This window comes from Acanthopagrus latus, chromosome 19 (assembly GCF_904848185.1).
Source record: "Acanthopagrus latus isolate v.2019 chromosome 19, fAcaLat1.1, whole genome shotgun sequence".
Taxonomy (NCBI): Eukaryota; Metazoa; Chordata; class Actinopteri; order Spariformes; family Sparidae; genus Acanthopagrus; species Acanthopagrus latus.
In genome coordinates, this window is record NC_051057.1 from 4,201,554 (window position 1) to 4,224,738 (window position 23,185).

Sequence of the window (23,185 nt, forward strand, 5' to 3'; positions counted from 1 at the left end):
CAGTCTCAGTCCCAGTCGGAAATAACACTTCCAACTCCATCGCACTGAGCACATGATCTCCTCAAGGCTGTGTACTCAGTCTATTGTTGTTTACACTGCTAACGCATGACTGTGCATCCAGACACGAGGGGAACCAGATCAACAAGTCTGCGGCGGACACCACAGGGGTGGGACTCATTTATAAAAATGAGGAATCTATGTACAGAGAAGAAGTTAAACACCTAGAGGGTAGATCCAGAGAAAACAATCTGGCGCTCGATGCGGACGAAAAGAAGGAGATGATTTTCGACTTCTGGAGGTCACAGCCCGAGCAGGGCCCTCTCAGCATCAGTGGCCGCACAGTGGAGAGAATGGAGAGCATCAAGTTCCTCAGAGTGCAGATCTTGCAGAACCTAATCTGGAATAAAAACACCTCAGGGATCACGAAATGGGCCCAGCAGCGACTGTACTGCCTGAAGAAGCTGAAACAAGCCTTTCCCCATCAGCATCCTCAGGACTTTTTACAGTGGTGTGGTGGAGAGCGTTCTAGCGCCTTGACATTGTACTCTAGCTGCAGTATGTCAGACAAATAAGCCCTGCAGAGAATTGTTAGAGGAGCTGAGAGGGTCACTGGAGTTTCCCTCCCCTCTGTCCAAGGACTCTTCCTAAGCCGCTACAGGAGCAGGGCACTGAACATTGTCAGGGACGCCTCCCACCCTCTCCACACATTCTTTGAACTGCTCCCATCAGGAAAACGGTTCAAACTAACAAACGAATCGACAGCTTCCTTCCACAAGCTGTTAGATTGCTGAACTACTGATCTGGAGCATGTGCACTACTGCATTTCATGAGCCCTTGTCATAGTTTTAGTTCTAAATGATCATATTCATATATTGGATGTATTTATTGTGTTTGTGTTATGGGATCCCGGAGAAATGTAATCTAATTTTTCTTTGCACTACTTTTGTTGGTACGGCTAAATAACAATACATCTTTGAATGATTGCTTGATTGATTGATTGATTGATTGATTGATTGAATGAACGATTGAATAACTGACTGATAGATGTCTCCGTCCTACATATGACATGTCTGTGTCCATGGGAGTGAAATATTTATCAATGCTTATTCCGCTTATTTGCTGTTTATTTGTTTATTTGTAACAAACATTAATAATGCAATATTACTTTTGATTACATTTACTGTACGGTACTTAAAAGTCTTTAACCCCCAGCTTCCAGCCAATCCCTGATTGTTGTATATACTGACTAATAGACTGGTTCCTGTCATTTCCTATTCAAGGCTCTCAGGTTGCAACTTAACCTTGTCAAACAGGCCACCATTTACTCTTCAGCTATCCAAACCTTCAGAGGAGGGAATATTTTGGATGAACTCCAAGAGACCACTCAGACAGTAATTGCTTGAAAGTGTTACATGGACATCTAAAATAGACAGCTGGCTGGACAGCTGGTTTACCAAGGGGTGGTGGGGTCACTGGGAGTGGCTGTATTGAATAGTTTAAGTCACTTTATTTCAGCTCCTGTTTAAAACATCACCTGAAATTGCCTTTGACACAAATGAATGTCATTGTGTTTTGTGTCTTGTGTGTATAATGATTTTTTACACATCTTTATGCTGATCTTCTTGTCTTTTTAAATCTGACTGGATGAATGTAAGAAGGGTGCATGCAGCACACCCAGGCTGTGAGCCCAAAATACAGGGCTGACAAAATAAGATGTAATCCTCCATGTCCATGGTGTTTTACTCATCCGCAGTTAAACTCATCACCTCAGTTCAAAATGACTTGCAAAATGAAGTGCAGATTACTTTTTTAAGCTGGGTAAGAACAGATGTGCCCTTTACAACACAGCCACAGCTGCAAGTGTTCAGGGTGACACATGTCAGCGTTCGTCTTTGTGCTGTCCTCATTTTTGTCTAGTCATATAAATAATGGAGATCCAATTCTTTAAAGAAAATGTGGAGGATTTGTTCTGTTATCGCGACCTACATTTATGTTCTCGTTAAGCTGGATCTATAGACTATATAATTCCCAATGTGAGTCAAGATTTTGACGTGTTTAACTGTCTTTCTCATAATTTTGACTTAGTTGTTAAAGATTTTTTACTTTACTTCATCTAAAACTTTGACTTATGAGTATTTTTGTACCACTGGTTGGTTGTTTTAAATGACCATATTTCATAACCATTCAATTGTTTTAATCGCAAGTATTTTTACATGACTGTATTAAATTATCTGGCATAACTGCAGTTTAAGGGATTTATAAAACTAAATTAACTGAATGTTATTTTACATTATTTTAAGAGACTATATCCGTTTTCAAGATCGGCTTTTGCTATCTTCTCATTAGCCTGTTGTGGGCCTGCTTTTACTTTGTATTTTTACTATTTAATTGTTTTGTTTGAATCGATGTCATTGTAAAAGAGAGTACTCCTCAATGATCTCTTGGGTAAAAATAAAGGCTGATTGATTGATTCATTGATTGGTTGATTTTCTTGTCTAAATGTCTAGCTTTATCTGGGCCTGGAAAAGACCCAAATAAAGCTGATAAAGTCACTGATAATGACCAGTTACTATTCAGTGCATTCCCAAAGAAGACAGCCTGTTGCAGGCTTAGCTTCATAGTGACAAGCGCATTTCTTTCTCTATTTCTTTAGTTAGGCTTTAGTTCTAATAAAGATAATGGTTTAGTACATTTGCTTAACTGCATATGACTGAGTAGAATATGAATTCTATATTCATATTGTAAAAATGTATTATTTAGGTGTGTCATTACACTTTTCTTTGCAAATAGAGTGACAGAAAAGTGCAGGTTCGTGCAGTTGACTCCGATACACACGATTAGTCTTGACTCATTGGAAACATGGATGAGCAGTCGACAAACAGCCTCCTCTCTCCTTGCACTGTTGTCACAGAGCTTGTCCTCTGGGAGAGAGCTGAACAAACTGGCTGCTGAGGGGAAGTTGTTGTTGTCAGAGTTCTTGACTGAGATATATTTAACCCTTATCTTGACCTAGCTTTTTTGTTTTTTTAATGACAAGAGAGAAAAGATTGTGACATGGTTGGGAGCACAGTCCAGAATATGGTTACTATTTGATGATCCAGACATTAAAATATTATAGTTATTGCTGCAGTAATGTCCAGTTTGTATTTCTGGATCACTTTAGTTTCTTAAATGTAAAACATTTTTAAGCTGAGTCTACTCTTAACATTGCTCTGAGTCACGTTTTACTCTCTAAGCCTTCAGAAAATTAGAACGAAGACCAATATTTGACTTACAACTTGCTCATGTAAATGTCACTACTTCACTACTATCCTCAAAACTGTCTAAATCCAAGGTGGGTAGGCTGTTGCAGTCAATGCTCCTCCACTGCGGTCATATACTGCAAGGCAGCCGTTCACTGGACCCCTAAAGACTGCTCCAGCTGTGTTGGCGAATTTACCGGAGCCAATGATGCATGCCTGGAGTGTATGTGGGTCAGAGCTATAGCATGAAAGAAATCTTTTATTCTGAAATGGGTCCCCCACTGCTGTGTTATTGTTCTCCCACGTCTTACAACAGACAGTGGAGGGTCATCAGCGGTACATCCTCAGCTCTCTAGTCTGAACAAATCTCAGAGGTGAACATGACGTAAGAGATGCTCTGAAGAGCAGAGGCCCAGCTGCAGCACCTACATGTGTTTAGAAGAGCACCACAGTAACCAGTTCAAACAGATTCATACAGTTTAACATTAAGGTCTGATATTTCAAATTTTAGAATTAAAATGTCACTGCTGACAAAAGATTTACAAAGTCAATCATGGGAACGGCTTTGGGCTGATTTTGCTTTGCTTTTTTTAGGTCTCACAATTTCAGTAATAAATCTTTGGTCTGATTTTCAGATTTTTTCTGGCAGGTGAAAACTCAAATGTATTGATTTTCATGTGTTGATTTAGCGGAGATAATAATCAGCCCCTGTGTGTGAAGAGGAAATGGATATATATTACTGATTGTGTTCAACACATTAAATTCATCTTGTGCGGCTTTTGTAAATAATAGTTTCTGTAACACGGTTGAACTTGCATAAAATGTCATTTATATCATTATGAGCATGAAAGTGCCTGTATGTTTTGTTCCATATTTGAGCTTCCACATGAAAATGTTGTAATCACTCCTCATGACAATTAACCCTTATTTATTCAGGCGGAGTGATGTTCTCTTGTTACACCTCAGTGGTGGCAATGAGAACGGAGGAGGCGCAGCTTTTCACTCTCCTGATTCACAGATTTATCATTCCAGTCACTTCTACAACCTTCGGGCCGCCACTGCCCAACTTGAAAAACTTGAAAAAACATAATGAAACATAATAATTTGCTGATCAATAATGACAAAAAATAATTAGTTGCAGCACTTAACATATGCATTATGATTTAATAAATCCTTTGTGAGACACTGTAAAGTTATGTTCATGTGTGCAATCATCAATTACATGCTATTTTACTCTGTGCTATGAATCCTTCGATTTGTTTACACCAGTAAGATATGTTTGTAGAAGTGAAAAATGCTGACAGATATTGATAAACACTTAAAATGAACTTTTTCTCTCCTACATAGGAAGTTATGGTCACCGATATGAGGCTAATTTCTCTGGGGTTTCCCTAACATTAGCTGGATAAATAGTTGTGTTCTTTCCTTTTTCAGTTAACTGAAGAGTAGTTAAAGCTTTGGTAAAGGTTGTGTGATGGAAAGCACAGTCCAAAGGGGGTTAGAGACTAAGTCGGAGTTAATATAGAGACAGCAGTCACAAGACTTGTTTTTTTGTCTATGTGCAGATGGCATGCTGCTGGTAACAAGATCCCATGGGCTGCACTAGTCAGGAGGGAGAATGTGTATTGTGCAGACAGATAGAGATGATATGAGTGTAGTTCACATCAGGGCGTTATCGCTGATTTTTCTTTGCAAGACCTGCACTACTGCGGTTGAGCGGCATAAGATCAAGCGGGAGGCTGAGGAGGTTGTTGTATTTACAAGGAAAATTACAATTCATAATTCACTGTATCAGAACTAAGATAAACAGACAGACGTGACCAGAGCTACGCTATGACTTAACAGTTTGAGTCAAGCATGCAGAAGGCAACCAGCAACCACTCAGGGGCGAGACGTGAAAAGAGGACATAACAGAGCAAGGACGAGCTGTTAAATCCTCTGGAACAATTGTCTTTACCTTGCCGTCACTCCTGTGATCCCAGACTTTGATGTGTGGTTTGTGGGTATTGGGTGTATACTAAAGGAAAAGGATCGTGACCCTACTTCAAATTTGTGAGCAATACATTGGATAGAACTGTCAGTCCAAGTAAAGACAAATAATACAGCCTGTGTTGTACAGTGTGATTGTTTTGAAGAACAAATATAATCAGAATCGGAAATTCTTTGTTTTCATTTTTTTAAACACTACATTGGTGGTCCATTAGCTGTATTTTAAGAAGATTATAAGAAGTTATAAAATAAGATAAAATGGTGAAGTAAATAAAATAAAATGCTGAGGTATCGTGGAGTTAAAGGTAAGTGGAACTGTAAGGTGCAAGAGCATAAGGTGCATTTTGATGTGAAGAGATAATAATCTACAGTGCAACAAATAATGAGTGTGTTTTGGAGCGAGCGTTGTAAAGTCTGATGGCACCAGTTAGGAATGATTTCCTGTGCCGTTCCTCTGGGCAGCGAGGTTGAGTGAGTCTGTTGCTGAGGCTGCTCTTAAACTTGTTCAGAGCTTTGAGGAGGGAGTGAGAGGCATTGTCCATGATTTCCAGCAGCTTTGCCAGCATCCTGCCCTCCTCCACCTTCAAACAGGGTGACAAGCTCAGAGCCAACAACAGACCCTGACTTCTTTATGAGTTTGTTCGCTCTGTTTATCCTCTTATTCAGGAAAAAGAAGGATGTCCCAACACTGAAGTTATGGCTTACAGGGTTGGTGGACACACTTCATCTAGAGATATCCGGTTCTTCATTAAGGACAAACTTAAAGACTTATTGATTATTGAAGAAAGAAAACTTGGCCAGCCTTGGTATTAAATTGCAGGACTCAAGCTGAATCTTGATCGCAGTCCTGGGTGGGTTGTTACAGGTAAGGGATATGGGTCTTTTTTATTTTATTTTTTATTTTTATTTTTTTTTACAGAAACAAGAAAACATGCTTAAATTTTCCACAGCAATGCAGTTTAGCTCACAGTCAGTATCCAAGCCATTAAAGAACATTACAGTTGGTATGAGTTAAACACTGAAATAATAAACATTTTTCAGTTTTAAGGACATTTAATTTTACAAAAAGGCTATAATGGCAATTTAACTACAGTATTAGGGTAGAAGATCTCCTCAATTAGAAGGGTAGCACGGCGGTGCAGTGGTAGCACTGTTGCCCCACAGCAGGAAGGACCTGGCTTTGAGTCCTGGCTGGGGCAGGAACTTGCCCCAGACAAGTTTAACTGCAAAAAAGTTTGGTTAATCTAAATTGCCTGTAGGCATAAATGGTTGTTTCTCTCATGATCTCACATGTGCCTTCAATGGCTCTTGGGGGCGTTAACATCTGTACTTCGAGCTGTCCACTTGTGATCAGATCACTCAGGACAGATGATAATACCATGTCTAAGTGCTCTAAGATTAATTGACAACTCAATTTACCTACATCATGAAATCTGTCAATAGTAACTGACTGCAGTTATCATGACAGTGATCTTGCTGAGATGTGCAGCCAATCGCCTGCGGACCTTAATGCGACCACTCGCCGCAATTTATACTTTCTTGATAAGAGTAAAACCTATTACACAATCAAATAGTGAAATGATTTAAGAGGCATTTTGGTTAACAACAGAGGTCACTTCTTCATTTGATGACAAACTCACTGCATTACCTGTGGACACTTAACACTGAAATAAAAGTCAGCCAGTATTTTGCAAGTTGAACCTTTTTAATATGATTCTGTTTCCATCAGCAGTACCTTAATTCAGCTCCAAGAGAGTGAGTGATGACCAGTATGGACATTATCAATACGATAAAGCTGTGCTGGATTACATGCATCCATAATTTCTCTGCGAGTCCCTTTTACTTAGGCAAGTAATCTTAATACAGCATGGGAGAGGCGGACCCCGCCTCTAGCCCCTGTACTGAGAGAAGAAACTTTTTCACCACAACTCTCAGTCATAGCTCTCTTCCTCTACAGCAACACAACGATGTACCTTCAAGGATTTTGGCCAAGCAAATAATCTTTTGCATTGAGAACACCAGTATGGTTTCTCTCCAGTGTGACAACACAGGTGTTCATTGTAACTACTTAATTGAGTGTATCTCTTTCCACATCGTTCACACTGATATGGTTTCTCTCCAGTGTGGACTCGCAGTTGCGTCTTGTAGTTACTTAGGCGACTAAAACACTTTTCGCAGTGGTCACACTGGTATGGCCTCTCTCCAGTGTGGACACGCTGGTGGTCCTTGTAACTACTTAACAAGCTGAAACTGTTTCCGCATTAGTCACATTTGTATGGTTTCTCTCCGGTGTGCACAAGCAGGTGTCTCTTGTAATGACATAAGTAACCAAAACTCTTTCCACAACAGTCACATTTGTATGGTGCGGAATGGTTACACAGGTGCGTTCCATATGAACCCTGGTTGCTGAAATGTCTCCCACATTGGTTGCAGCAATTTGGTGTTTCTTTATTGTGGGTGAGTAAGTGTAGCTTGTAAGCTGTAAGTTCATTGAAACTGCATGGCTCACATTGATTTCTCTGCCGTTTGAGTGATTCCATGTCTTCTTAGAAGACCAAACCAGCACTTCTGACATCAGTCATGTCTGCATCTGTTTCAACAGGGAAAAATAAGAAAACAGAAACAGAGAAATTAAGATCAGTTTAGCATCCAATAAAAATGCTGCTTGTCAGTCAGTAGCCATGCAGTAGAACACTACAACTGTAAAATAATTTGCTTCCTAAACATCACATTCAAAATTCTGTCCTCCATATTGGCCGAAAGTTGCCATAATCAATAAAACTCTGGCAAGATGACCACGATGTTACTCAGGGCTTAAAGGTCACAGAGTCCCGATGCCCGTCGCATTTCCAAGGTAACATGATGCTGTGAAGAAGCTCCTGCTTTTGTTCAGCAGTTACCGTAAGGGTGTGCTTTTGGTGAAATGTTTCAACCCACTCATATCTCAGTGACTGCCGAAGGAACAACATGTTCTTCAGAAGGAGACAGAGCCACCGAGGTCTGTTCCTTCAACCTGATTGATGCTGCTGCTTGCTTCCTCTAACAGGAGGACAGCCTGCCATCGCTAGCTGCTAGGACGCTGCAGCTGACCCTTGTTTAAATTAAGAATTTCATTGCCTGGTGCAAACTGTGTGTATGACAATAAAAACATCTTGAATCTTGACCTTAAAGGCCTGTTTGATGCTAGAAAGGTGGCAGCTAACACTTCTGAGATTGTGTTAGTACCTCATTACTAGTGCAAATATTAAACATTCTGAGTATGAATGTCTTCTCCAGTACTACAAGGTGCTCCTTCAAATGTCATCTTGTTTTCAATGTTCTTTTTGTTTGTTTGTTTGTTTGTTTTTTGTTCTTCTTATACTTTTCCCCAACAACAACTGCACTGCATGCATTACATGCCACTGGTCATGAAGTCAGTTTCATTTCATAATGGAATTGTCTATTATTTCAATATTTGACTTCCGCTCACTCAGGGCATCAGACCCTTCAGTAGTCTGAACACTACTGACCAGTCAGCTAGCATGTCTCCGGCTGGACTGACAAGCTTAAAAACCTGTTGTCATTAATGAGAAATAAGACGAGAGAAAATAGAGCAGCGTACCTCTCCACTCGTCTTTGTGCTCACCTCCCACCAGATGAGCGCCTTCTATTGCACAAGCCGAGGCGGGTCAGGTGACAGCCGGAAACAACCGAAGCATTTAAAGAAATTAAACACTGTGCATGTCAGCCACAGACATGGGGAGCAACGCGTTGTAAAAAAATAGCAACAATTGATTGTCCACAAGATATTAAAACAGTCTTCGACCATGAATCCTAATGTTGGTTGACAATGGTTTATCAGACAAGTGAAGTGCAGACTGGAGTCTCTGGTGAAAGTGACAAAGATGCATTATACTGTGTAAGCTCAATGAATAACATTTGCAGAATGTACAAGACAGCCCAAGTAATAATTTTAAAAAATCCAATCGACAGCTTTTCACTATCAGATATGGCCTAGCACCTGTGAGCTTCCAAGCCTCCCTTCACCAGTACATATTAACCAGGCAAATGTGAACAAGTGATTCAAACAGCTGAATGACTTGAATATTTTGCATTCATGACAAATATGTGATCATTAATGTTCTCTCACTGTGGTGACCTGGAAGGCCACACAAGATAATTAGTAATAGACAGATCGGACTTAAGAGGCATCACATTTTACAGAAATACAGGTATAAGGAGAAACTGAAACACAGTGAACAGTAATGATCAAGCAGAGCCCTTAGTGTGAAGATCTGGTTCCGTCACCATGTGAGACAGCAGGAGCCAGGAGAGGTAGATGGTCCCAGGGGCCCTTGGTCCATCAGAAGGGAGCCTGAATGAAAAGAGAGGAGGAGGCAGAGGAGGACGAGGTGGAGGAGGAGGAGGAGGAGGAGGAAGAAGCTATAGAGAGTGACACAGCATGCAACTTCTAGGGACAGAAAACCAAACCAAAAGTTAGACAAATGCCACTGAAGAAAGTAGCAATCAAAGTAAATGACTAATTAAAGGCTAAGTCAAAGAAGTGAGTTTTGAGTTTAGATTTAAAGGCGTCAGTAGAGCCAGATTGTCTGCTGTCAGCTGGGAGGTTATTCCAGAGGAAGCGGGGGCCCGATAGGGAAAACCCCTGCAGCCAGCTGACTTCTTCTTAACCCTGGGGACCGTCAGGAGCCCTGAGTTTTGAGAGCGTTGCTATGATTGCTGGGCTGCTATGATGAGGAATTAAAACATTTGTGTCACCGGTACAAGGACAGGCTAATGATGCTTCAAGTGTTATAAAAAAGTGGTCCGACACAGCAGAAGAGACAGAAGCAACATCCAGGGCTGACACATCTAATCCACGGGAAAGGGTCAAGTACAGAGTGCTACTACTGGAATGAGTAGGTGTGATGAACAAGCTGAATGAAGCCTGAGATATCAAGAAGTCCAAGAAAAGCTTTACTTGGAGGGTCAGAAGACTTATTGAAGTGGATACTGAAATCTCGAATAATTAGGATCTTATCTGCATGAGTCATACGATCTGCAATAAATTCACCAAATTCTTCTAGGAATTGGTTTGAAATGGTTTTAAAATGAGAGCCTCAAATGACGCACATTTAATATCCTGGTTTGAGGTTAAATTGAAAATAGATTTGTAGAATAGAGCTTCACCTCTACTGTTGGTCTCATCATTACCCTGCTGGGTTAAGGGACCAGAGACAATTATTTGATGCCGACCCATCTTTTGTGATCTTTTTTTTTTTTTTTTGGGAGACTGCTTCTGACGATTATTGCTGGCGCCAGCATGAATTTCATGACGCTTGCAAGATGCGCATAAAAAACTGGTGTGGAAAAATCAGAAATGTTACAAAAAATAAATATTGCTAAATCAGTTTTTACACTTCAGTAGCTTAATTATCTGTGGGGATATGTGACCTAATAACCTGATTCTGCCTGCAGTGTACTTGACCTGATTCAAGCACTTTGCAGTGAACATGGCTGGACACCAGAATGGGTCCGAACACAGTCTCTGAGAAATAGAGTCCAGTTTGAAGACAGGGGATACAGTACAGAGGTGATTCACAGGACTATGACTCTGGGGACAAGAAGACATGGCAGGTGGGGATAAGAGAGGCCTACAGCAGCACAGGAGAGAGAGAGTTTTGGACGTCACCAGTGGGTGAAAATGACGTGTAGAGTAAAATGCTTTCATATGTTATGCAGAGAATTGCGGATTTAATTGGACCAAACCAGAGGTGATCGTGGAAAGACATACCACGTCTGTTTTGGTGAATGAAGTTTATTTCAGATGAGTTCAACGACCGATTTAAATTTGTGTTAACTGCCTATCTTAAATGCTTCTCAATACAATAATGAAATTCTAATTGACTTTTTTTTCTATGCCAAAACAATCCAAGAAATTGTGCTTCAATTTGCACATTTGGATGGAAACTTGAATTTATGTAATTTTCTTGTATGGACCAAATGTGCTTTCCTTATTAAATATACTGGTAAATCCTTTTTAACACCCAACAAGTTTATAAGGTCACACAACCTGTGAAGAGTCTGACCCGTGTACATGCTTCTTTCCTTGTTTCTTTACCTAGTTTATCTTTTACTCTTCTACTTCCAGCTGTGTTTTTATCATCAGACACATCACTGCATTTAAACCTCTGTGTCAGCCCCACAGTGTGACACTGGGTATGGAGATGTTGCATGTTGGAATAATCTGATTCAACACTACACCCTGTTTTGACCCAGCTATGAATATCCTATGAAAATGAGTCAGTGACACAGCAGAGTGTTTCCAGTGGTGTAGAAAGATCTAACAGTAAACACATTTGTACTGAGCGTATGTATTTCTGGAACAGACGTCGGGCAGCTGAGGCAAGCTTGAGCTTTCCTTTCCTTCCAAATCACACCCTCTTATCACACTGAACAAAATGAAAATAAAACAAATTGCTCTTTGTAAAATAACATTTTAAAACTTCCCCTATAATGTCTGAACATGATTGAGAGGGTTGTGACTTGGCAAGGAACACTCATATCAGATTGTTCTCATTTAACAGTTAGTGGAGGACTGTTTGCTTCAGCATTCTGACATGTCTGCATTCTTGTGTTTTAATTTAGCTAACAGTGCTAACTGTTCTTTATCTTGGACTTAACAGTGGAGGAACATACCCCAGTGTTTTGGATTAACGAGCAACCTTACCTGGCAGACAGCTGCTGGAGCTGGCGACCTCTGGAGAATAGAGACATGGGCAGATCCCGGAGCCTCTGGAGGAATGAACACCCAGAGCTGGCGAGAGAACAAGATTTAAACTTTTGGGAGTAGAAAGTGGATTTCATCTTCATTCTCACTACTCAACCTGTCTGCAGCAAACCCACTGTAATCTACTTTACTTTATGAACCTACAGGGAAGGGACGGTAAAAAAGGAAAGACACTGCAAGCTTGTGTTGCATGAAAATTGCAGCTAAGGAAGAGCAAGGTATTCTGACTATTCAACCTGCTTGGAGTCACATTCCCAACCACTTCAACACATTTAAAGGCATTCTGCCTCCTCTTGCTTTTGGATCCAGCACAATTTAGTCAGCATTACCAGCCATGACAACTGTGGCCAAACTCACTTCTTTTCATTCATTTTGTTATCCCAGGTGGGAAACTTGATTTGCAGTCAGGGCCGCACGATAAATAACAAACAAATACAATAAACAAAATTACAAAAACAAACAATACACATCACGTATCATGCAAATAACCTGAATAAACATTAATTATCCCGTGATCAAAGATTTGATTATCTGTATGCATGAACATAGATGGCTCGCTAGCGTTAGCTAGCTTGGTAGCTTCCAGCTAAGTGAGCTTGTTAACCATCTCAGTTTGCTTCCGTTCACCCCCACGCTGCACCTCTCAGGGTGTAGTTTCAGGCACTGCCAAGACGGCTACAGTCACTACCACCCACTTTGACTTAAAATTAGGGGTTGTTGTGTTGGCTGAGTCCACTAAGGCCATGTTGTACAATCAGAAGTCTGCCACACAAAGGAGACAAGCCAAAAACAACACTGGAAACAGTGTTCCTGAATATCTTCACCCTCAGTTTTCACTCACCTGAAATGCTGTTTACATGTGTACGGAAGGCTGAAACCACAGGCAAAGTTTTGTTCTAAGAAATACCCATGTACATGTGTACTGGGCCTAAAATACCTTTTCAAAATACCTATAAAAGTATTATTTGCCACTGTTTGGCCTGATGCTGGCATACAGGTGAGATAAAGCAACACAGGAACTAGATGTACGGTATAAAAACACTTCTGGGAATCAAAAGAATACGTTTTCTTGCATGGCATATAAAGGACATTTTTATTTTTATTTTTTCTTCCAGAATTTGAACACTGTAAACTGTATTCATTTAGTAAGCAGTTGAGAGATAAACTGAACCTTGAGGATCCTTCCCCTCATTAAGCAAGTATGTGTTCGAATGCACGTATCTGTGGGTGATTTTATGTGCATGGTGCATGGTGATGTGTGTCCCTGCTGGTATGCCAACCATCCCATTCCTCTTTGTCCACTTCTCAAAATAACCCCCACCCCAGAGCAGCAGCTGAAACAAAACTTCAGACAGACAGACAGTCTCCACAAAACAGAGAGCAAGAGAGAGAGAGAGAGAGAGGCATTAAAGGAGAGATGGGAGAGCCATTTAAATCACCTTACACAGGTGGATTTTAGCTAGTCTCATATCATCTGTGACCAGAGCTTAATAACACTGGATCTTACACTTGGCATACTAAAATGTTTTTGTGTTTTTAAAAAATGGACCCATCCTGCAAGTTCCACACAGGACATTTATTCATGTGGAGCTGATTTTGGAGTCTGAGAAGTACTCCCCATGATGAATAAAGTGATCGTCACATGTAAAACTGATGCAGTTTCCCTTTACCTGGAAACATTTCTCCTTAGAAATTAAGAGGTGTTTCATGGTTTACTTTACTAATCAAAAATTTGTGCAACACTCGGCAAGAAGGTAAGTAGCTCCTAAGGAGAAGTGAATCACAATCACTAGAACTATATGATGATTGATGAATCGTTAATGAGTAGTTTCCTGAAAAGCTTTTAAGGACTATATGGGAGATAATGAGTTACTAGAGAACAGACTGATGGATGATACATTAATGGGGCCACCTCTAATACATTCAGGGGCAGTAGAGTGGTTTGTCCAGTAATCGGAAGGTCGCTGGTTCGAATCCCTGGCTCCCCTGGCTGCATGTTGAAGTGTCTCTGAACCCCAAATTGCTCCTGATAAACAGATGGCACTTTGCACAGCAGCCTCTACCATCAGTGTGTGAATGTATGTGTGAATCAGTGAATGTGACAAGTATTGTGCAGTTTTTCAGTAGACTGGCAAATATAGATATAATTAATAGTTAATCCAGAACAACTCATGAAGAAAGTGGTGAGTATGTTGAATCACAGATATTTATGAACTAATCATTACCTAATGATTTGTAATGTAGTACCACCCAGTCTGTTCTCTGGTAGTTCATCATATACAATATTTTCCTCAATTCACTTATTCAGTAATTACTCATTAATAATGCAATACTTGTCAAGTCATCCCTGAGTTATTCCTCACTCACTCCTTAGCATCTACTCACATTTTATTGTACATTATTGGAAAGTGTTTCTTTAGGCAGACAAACACATGGTTAGAACATGCACAACAGTTTTTATATATGCATGCTAACTGAAGAGTAATGATGTACATTTTCGAAGGACTTCCATGGCATGTATCCACTGCAACTAGGCTTCAACTGATGATCTGACCGAACAAGCAATTACTCCAGAACCCACTAGGTGGCGACACCTTATCAATTAAGTTCCCAGGCATTTTATTTGGGGACTGTAAACCTTTAAAAAACAGGAATGTGTTGTATAAATGCAGACATATGGGTGTGTTGGTTGTCTCATTGATTTATGCAGATTATCTTTGTAGTTACTTTTGTTTTATCAGTATATCTAAGTGTAGACCCTATATTTACTCTCACTTTACTATTATTTGTGATCCAGTGTCCTGTTAAACTTAAAATTAAAATATATAGGCTTTTATTTGTCAGTATTATTTTACCTTTTAGGCTGCTTTTAACAGTATGCCTTCATCAATTTCAGACTGTCCATTAAGTCACAGAGAGATTTCACACCACACAAGCTCAATTATTTAAGGGCATCTCAGCATGACATTTACCTTTACGGCATTTAGCTGATGCTTTTGTCCAAAGCAGCTTACAGTAGTTCATACATAAATTCGTACACTGATGGCGGTGGCTGCCATGCAATGTGCCGACCAGCACATGCTGGGGGCTTCAGTATGTTGCACAAGGACACTTTGAATTTACAGACCAGGGGAATCGAACCAACACCCTTCCAATAACAAGACGCTGGCTCTACCCTTGAGTCACAGCTGCTCTGAGTGTACTGAACTTTTACACTGATATGTAAGCTGTTGTACACATAAAAAGAACCACATTGCCATTTAGAATGTATAAACTTGTCTCATGTTAACTGCTTCCCTATAGTTTTTTTTTTCTGTTGTGACGTCAGGACCGTCATTGCCATGGAAATAGCCAGAGGAATGCTTGTTACCCAATTCACATTGTTTTTTGTCCTCTCCTCTAACGCCGTTCATTCATCCATGCATGCATTGCTTTCATGTTATTCCTCTTTTACCACGCAAACTGTAAAACATCAGCACACACTTATAAAAAGGGTTTTTAGAACAGTTGTTGGCCAGAATCCTTTTCCCAAATCCAAAACACTAATTATTTACCCGTCACACAAACCGACTGTTCCACTGCAAAATCCACCTCTGTCTGTCCTAACAGTTATATCTAGCTTTCAGCGCGTGTTAATCGTTGCTGAATACAGAAGACAAACAAACAATATGATCAACAGTTTGATTTATTCTGCACTTCATTACATCTTTTGGTTGAGAACTATAAAGTTACACTGGTATGCAAGGAATGTGTACATAAAAGACAAAGCAGCTACATGTGCTGTTGATATTGAGTACATTGTGTCATATTGTTTGTAATGTTAGGTTTCCAGGGTGATTGCCCAGCCAGGAGGTATCCTGGACTGTTTGCAGGGAAGGATCCGGAATCAGGCTGTTTGCTCTGTAAGGCCTGTTGTCTTTCCAGTAAAAACATTCCCACAGTAGGGGCAAGTAGTGCACGCTGAGGGCCAGCAATTTACCACAAGCGGGGCGGATACGGAGCATCCTGCATCCTGGATGCTCGCTACTGCTAAACCTCAACCATGGAGACCCAACATGGGATTACAGGAGCTCTCAAGGCCCCTTATGCCCCACACCGCCTCCCCTTACCTCTGTCAGGTTGCATGTGCGGTTTCATTTGGTGTGGTACATTAACTTTGACATTTAGATTATCTGTGCATGTGTAATATGTATTGCAGCATGAACGATTGGTGAGAGGCAGCGACAGACATTTAGAGCAGTTAATGCAGCAAGTCTTATTTTATAGGACAAAAAAAAATAGGATTTGAAGTTATAGTCTACCAGCAGGCAACATTTATGAAAACAAATGGGACACTACACCAATTTTTCTCTTCCTCTTATCTGTCTTTTTTTTTTTTTTACATGGATCTTGTTTTGTTTAAAAAGTAAATATTAAAGTTTTCACACTGTAAAACATTACAAAGAATAAATCTGACTACATGTAACTGAAGTGATTATTCTAATTCTGAGATTCACGATTTGCAATTAACTTAAATGGAGCAAAAATTATATTGGCACAAAGAGCAGTTTTAGACTCCTGCATATGTGCCATTGTAAAAGAATGGCTTGTCTGTCACACAGTGACCTATGACCTCAGGCGTCCATCTCTGGACCTTGGGCTTGCCGTCCTCGCCTTGCCGAACAATCACGGCGCTTCTGGATGCCAACGAAGGGTCTTCGTTGAAGAAATTGAAGGGTCGGAGGAAAAAGCCAACTGCGTTGCCGGGTGTTGCCGTGTTAGGGATGTCCTCCGAGTGAGGCACATGCAGGAAGCCCACTGTCACCCAAGCAACCAGGTCCTGCACACAGGAGAGTCAACATTATACAAGGTTTTCAGAGTAGGACACATAACAGGTAGTTTTTAATCTACTTGAAAGTGCAAACAGACCAAAATGTCAGCATTTGTGAGTCACCATGATGGTCCTGACCAGAACGGATGAACAGATTATTTTAGGAAGTGCAAATATGAACCATTGACGTAACCTCTTAGAAAACACCCTGTTCCTGAAATGTAAACCACATTTCTACGGAGCTAGATGCAACATCACAAAGGATGGTGTCCATTTACTTTAATCATAACTCACCCTTAAAATTCCAGAAACCATGTAACAAAAATGACAATTGAACCATCACCTTGGCTGGTGATCATAAGATGATATTACAAAATAAAACACTTTTCTGGATCCATTTTTCCTCAATGATTATTCAAGGTAATCTGTACTTGTTGCCAGTTTTCATTAATGTCCTGTGTTGTGAAAAAAAATATAGATTTAAATGTTTCTACCAAACAGTTTGAAGTTGGAGATGTTGAATATTTCACTGGAAAACCGTTTAGGTCAAAGCAATGGTTCAACATTTTGGAAAATAGGTTTGATTTATAACACTTTTTAAAGCAATTGTTTATTGTGAATTTGGAGCCAATGTTTAATGACACTTTGTAAATGGTTAGTAAATACTGCGTATATCATCAACAACTTATGTTCATAAACCATTACCACTGTTTAATAAATGGTTTATAAATTATTTCATTGTTTGTTAACAGTCAAATAACTATTAACTAAAGTCTAATGACCTATAATTCACTTTTTTTAATGTTAGTTATTACAAAATGTTACCTTACCTAATTTCCGTCTGACTTTCACAAATATCGTGGACAAAACCTGTGGATTTGTGACGTGTATAAACAGGGAATGTAGATGCATCTGGACTGTACCTGGTTCACTATGTCTTCATTGTTGCGGATGTAGTCCTCAAAGGACACTACAGGTTCCCAGGGGTTGTTCTGGGTGTAAATGCTACTGCTGGTCGCTTCGCTATCTTTATGACGAGTCACAGCCAGAGGATACCTGTAAGGAAGAGTGTTTCATACTCACTCTGTAACTTTGACATTTGATTGAGTCCTTCTCCTTACATTGTTTAACCTTAGTTATATTGATTTTGTCCACACAGTGATCTTCCCCTGGGTAATGAGGAAGACGGATGTTTCCTGAGTCAGGTGCAAACACTTAACTCAGATAGCCCAATGGTTGGAGTCCACAATTAGGGGACAAAGACAACACTGTAAAAAATATTATTTGGCTGTTAGCTGCACCTCTGTTCCTCCATAAACATAATTTGATCTGACCAACAAAATTCCAATCAAGAGATTAACCTCCTGAGCCCACTGATCCTCTGATGTGTCGATCATTACAAACTATGTTGTCACCACAATTACGTGTGCAGACTTTCTTAAAATGCATTTATATAGTGGACATTCAAATTCTACTGAAGATACCCACGTTTCCAGAGATAAGATATATGATGGATTTGGGGGGAAACGTGTCTAAGATGATGGATGAGACATTTGGAAGTGTGGCATACATAGAAGATAGTATCTGAGGTTTTAAAAGTTTGACTCAAGTTATACATTTATTTTTGTCCAACAACAAAAGGGGTACAATTGTTATTACCTTGACCAACTGATGCCGTTTTCCTCTCTCCAGCCTCTTGGAAGGACACTGTGGGCATGTGAGTTTAACTGAATACGGTAACTCTTCTCGTGCCCCCACTTATTTTTCTCATTGGGGTTCTTAAAGTGCACGTAGCGGGGGAACTTTTTGCCAAAGCGAAAAGCTGCAGATCGCTCCGTCTTGTGCTCAGTCCTGTGGAGTTTCGACTGGACAACAAAATTCTCTGGGCTCCAGGGGTTTGTGAAGTTGACAAATTTCAGATCCAGCGTCTCAAAGCTGTTCGCTCGACCTGTGTCACAGTGAAGGAAAAGTGGGTTTCAGAAAAGTTATAAGCAGTCTGTTGAGATACTATACAAAGTTTCACGTCTGCATCATGAGTCTCCATTGCTTTTTCTTTTAACTCAGAGTAGAATTAGTAGACAGGTTTAACAAGCTTGAGTTGTTGTCTATGCATGGCACAGAGCCTAGATCATAGATAGCCTGGATCACACATTTCAACAGAACAGTCTTGCAGAATTTATAGGTCAAGATTGGCTCCTTTATGACAGGGTAAAGTCCAGAAAGTCATCCATTTTTATCTTGAAATCAATAAAAGCCTTGGTCAAAGCAAAGTTTCTTTGTGCCTTTCTTTCATCTCACTGCACTGCTTTCACAGCTTCAAGTTGAAATCAAAGCTCTTTGAAATGCCATGGTGTTGAAAGGTGATATACTAATAAACTTTCTTTGCCTTTCCTTCAAAAATACACACTATAAACCAAAAAATAAAGGTTGCTTTTCCACTTTCCTTTGAAGACCACATTCCAGGCATTCTGGTTACCCATTGTCTTATGTCAATATAGGAAGAAAAAACACTGGATCATCTTTATGATCAGTACCAATGTTTATGAGATTCTCACTTTCTTCATTCAGCTTAGTCTCACACTAAAGTGAATAATAGACCTGCTGATCCACCAGAGGACAATATTGTGAGCTTCAGTTTGCCTAGGTGCGAAAAGCTCACTTGTTTATCAAGGTGCAATACCAGCAGGGGGCGATAATGACAGTGTGTGTATGAACGGTGGTTGCTTCTGATGAGCAGGTGGCAACCTCTGCTGTAAAAAACTAGACACCATAATACTCACCAGCAATATCCAGGTCCACTTTATAATGGATGAGGTGTGTGTGCAGGTTCCCCAGCACATAGTTGTATACTTTGGTACCATAGTGAAGTCCGTTAGGTGTAAAGAAAGTGGCGTGGATGTATCCAGTAGCGCTGACCTTTACCTCCACCACTCCATTCTGGTAGAAGAGGAAGTCCCAGATGTAATCATAGTTGTAAACTGTCGAGGTCGTCCGCAACACCAGCACAGTGTTCTCTAGCCCTCCATAGAAGTTGTATCCCCCTTGGAAGTTGGAGTTGAAATGTCTTCTCAAAGGCATAGCAGTGGTCATTTCGAAAATACACAGTGCATTTTTGTGGTGCACAGGTTTGTCCGTGTCATAGTAGTGGTAGAGGTCAACAAAGGTGGCAATTTCCGGACAGTCGATTCCAGGCGCCAGCTCAAAGGTTGAAGTGCCCATTGCCCAGCCAGCATCGATGTACTTTGTTTGCATGGCAGCAGGGGTGTCACCAGCATAGAAGGCAATAGCTTCTTGGAGGCTGACCTCATAGGCAATCCTTTCTCCATTGAAACGAAGGTCAAAGACTTGAAGTCCGGCTGATGAGCGGACTCGGTAGGCAAACGACCATCCAGCATATTCAACAAAATTGTGGTCAATGTGATAGCGAGGTCCCTGGGGCTCGACAAGCTTTGGCCCGTGGATATCAGTGGGAGTGTTGCTCTGACCTCGGGGGATGTAGGTGGAGTAGAGGTCATTCTCATCATGATCGGGTAGTTTGACCTTCTCGACACCTCCTGATTCATATTTTTCTACCAGTTCCTCAACACTGTCAAAGTATATGCCGTTGTACCAGACCTTCTCAACAGTCCACTTTTCTGGATCCAGGTCCTTGTGGTTGACCAATACCTCAAACCCAACTGGGTGGATGAAATAACCCTCCACAAACTTTTGCAACATGATCCAGCTCGACCTCTCACCTGGACCGACCCCACGAGGGGCTATGTCTGAGAATGTCAGGCACCGGTCAGAGCAGTTAGTGAAGGAAAACCCTCCCGTGGTCTCAAACAGGAGCTTGTGCGCTTTAGTGGTGATCTTTGTGAGGATGGCGATGATATGGTCATACTCTACTGCGGTAATCGGCCTCGACTCAAACTGGATGGGCTTCTCCCCCTTAAACATCTTGACTCTGTGGGAATTTGGAGATGGCAGAGGACTCACAATGTACTCAGTGATGTTGGGCTTGGTCTGGTTCCCGAACTGGATGATCACGCGGGCTTCGCGTGGGGGTTTGGCCTGTCCACGGTCCAGAGCTCTCAGGGCTTCATGCTTCCTTGGCACGTGGAGTTCCATCAGTAGGATGTTGTTCTTCTTCAGAGTCTTGCTGCGAGCATTAGTAAGCTGCATCTCAGGAATACCATGCAGGTAGGCCCGGACAGCTTTCATCTCAGGCACAGTGAGGTCCGAAAACATTGGGGCGCCATGATGAGCCCACTCTCTTGATCTGGAAGCACTACAACCAGCCAAGCAGACCAGCAGTAGACAGATAATCTTCATGGCTCTAGTATAAGGAGAATAAAATATCCAACATTAATAAAGTGAATGAAGGTGGAAAATCTTCTAATCTAACATTTTTCTTAGATTTATGCTCTTGTCAATGACATCATTTCTCGATTAAAACTAGAGTAATTCCTGTGCTTGGCTCTCCCTTTTTCCTCCACTTTTCAAAGCCTGATAAGCAATTCTTCCTTATTCGCTTAACTCTATTTGCTATCTTCTCTACCTCTCCATGGGAACACAATCAGTGTGGATCAGCCTCTGCTGTAACACACTCACAGTCACCACTGTCATTCTCTATACTCTATCTCCCTGCACTGTTTAGGCTGCACATTTATGAGATAGAAAACCATCAATTTCTCAATGCGAGTCATCACATTCTTCAGGACTCATTTGATTTTATAAAATGCTTGCATAATGGTATTTTTGTAATATTACTATAATACATGGTGTACTTATTGAGAAACACTTTCAGCTCTACATCAGGAAAAAGAAATAAACCATGCTGACTGTACCTGCAGTCGTCCTCCTGCTTCAAGCACTTTGCGCAACTAGTTTGATCAGTCCGGTCGTCCTGCTTCGCCCAATGAAGAAAACTCTCCAACGTAAACAAGGATCACTGCACTGCTGCTTATGTTTAACCTCCTACTTTGCAGTGACGGAGGCTGATTGGCCAACGGTGGGTCGTAAATATGATGAAATAACAGGTGCCATTTTAGGTAATGCTGCTGATAAACTGAAGTTTAGCACTGTGCCAGAAAATCACATCGTCTTAGACAGTCCAGTAATATGCTGTGGTGAAGGCATGCAACGCTGAGATCTAATAATACCAAGGGGGAAACATGGGCTTTATAAATAGCAGTGTATTAATTTAGGGAACAGACTAAATATTTATGTTGTGTATTTTGATTTTTTTTTTTTTAAATTGAGAGCATTAATGAGCAACATTCTTAGTTAGAAATAGAAATTGCTTTTGTTCAAGTGTGGTAATTCTTTACTAATATATGCTGGGGAAATAAAATGACTTTGGAATTGATGCATGGGAAATCATAAAAAAAGAAGTGTTTACATTGGGAAATCTCAAGTTATACAGATAGTAGTGTGAATTTCTGTAGAAGTTTTGAGGCTTCATAAAAGCAGAATACACTTGATTACTATAACATCACCTTATGGAAAATGTATGCAATTTGTTTTAGAGGAAAAGTTTACATGAAGTTTACACAACATGGAAATTCAGTTATTATATCCTACCTCCATGCTGGTGGAAAGTCAGGTGAAGCGTTTTAGTCCAACAAAAAAGTTTCTGGAGCTTCACAGCAAACAGTTTGGCACATTCTCCTAAGTAACTGAATTAGCCCGTTTTAAAATAAGGAAAGCATCCAAATAACAAAAAAAACAAACATTGCAGAAACTAAAATGGCTCCATCTGAATCCAGATTCAGAATCCAGAGATCCCAAAATGACCCCTCATGGCCCTGTGGAGGTGAATGAGCTAGATCACAAGTCAAAGGAGTAAGTAACGTCTTTTCAGGGTGTAAATGTGGTATTTACACCTGATGATCCTCAAGAGACTTTTTTTAATCTTTTATTTTATGTTTCAAAACAAGTTTCCTTTTAGGGGGAACTTGTACTAAGCAGATATCAATGTAGAATGACATTATATATGTATATGTGTGTGTGTGTGTATATATATATATATATATATATATATATATATATATATATATATATATATATATATAATTACTTACTTACTTACTGTTAGATAATTACTTTAAAAGTAACTTATTACAAGATTACTGACATTAAAGAGTAGCTTGTCACGTAACTGTGTTAAAAGTTTGCATAGCAGTACTTTAGAGTTACCAGTAATATGTTACTCATTGCACATGTTGGTTACATTGTCCGGACAGCGTGTTGCCAGCTGTACATGTACCCTTGAATGTGCTGACTCCACCATCATTTTATAGCCTTTTTTTACAGCCCACAATCTGTAACTAATAATAGGAATGACAGATGCAATATCACATTTATAGCTCTTCATTTTGCTAACAATCTGAA

General features: G+C 40.3%; 1 protein-coding gene across 1 annotated transcript; it reads right to left on the minus strand.

Annotated features, from left to right (window-relative positions):
- Window positions 1-16,366: 16,366 nt before the first annotated feature.
- aoc1 (amine oxidase copper containing 1) lies at window positions 16,367-21,784 on the minus strand. The gene is made up of 5 exons (XM_037078752.1): window positions 21,640-21,784; window positions 19,591-21,128; window positions 18,470-18,758; window positions 17,734-17,866; window positions 16,367-16,819 (listed from the first exon to the last, which is right to left on the minus strand). The coding sequence occupies exons 2-5, from the start codon at window positions 21,122-21,124 to the stop codon at window positions 16,550-16,552; spliced, it is 2,226 nt and encodes a 741-aa protein (XP_036934647.1). The 5' UTR covers window positions 21,125-21,128; window positions 21,640-21,784; the 3' UTR covers window positions 16,367-16,549.
- Between the last annotated feature and the right edge of the window lie 1,401 nt (window positions 21,785-23,185).

Bases quoted from the DNA above. Each gene is read 5' to 3' on its own strand.
- aoc1 (XM_037078752.1), bottom strand. From the start codon at position 21,124: ATGAAGATTATCTGTCTACTGCTGGTCTGCTTGGCTGGTTGTAGTGCT. The intron at 17,867-18,469 runs GTAATAACAATT...TCTTCCTTACAG, and splicing joins AACGGCATCAGTTGGTCAAG to GTATCCTCTGGCTGTGACTC. The intron at 16,820-17,733 runs GTACAGTCCAGA...TCCTGTGTGCAG, and splicing joins ATGAAGACATAGTGAACCAG to GACCTGGTTGCTTGGGTGAC.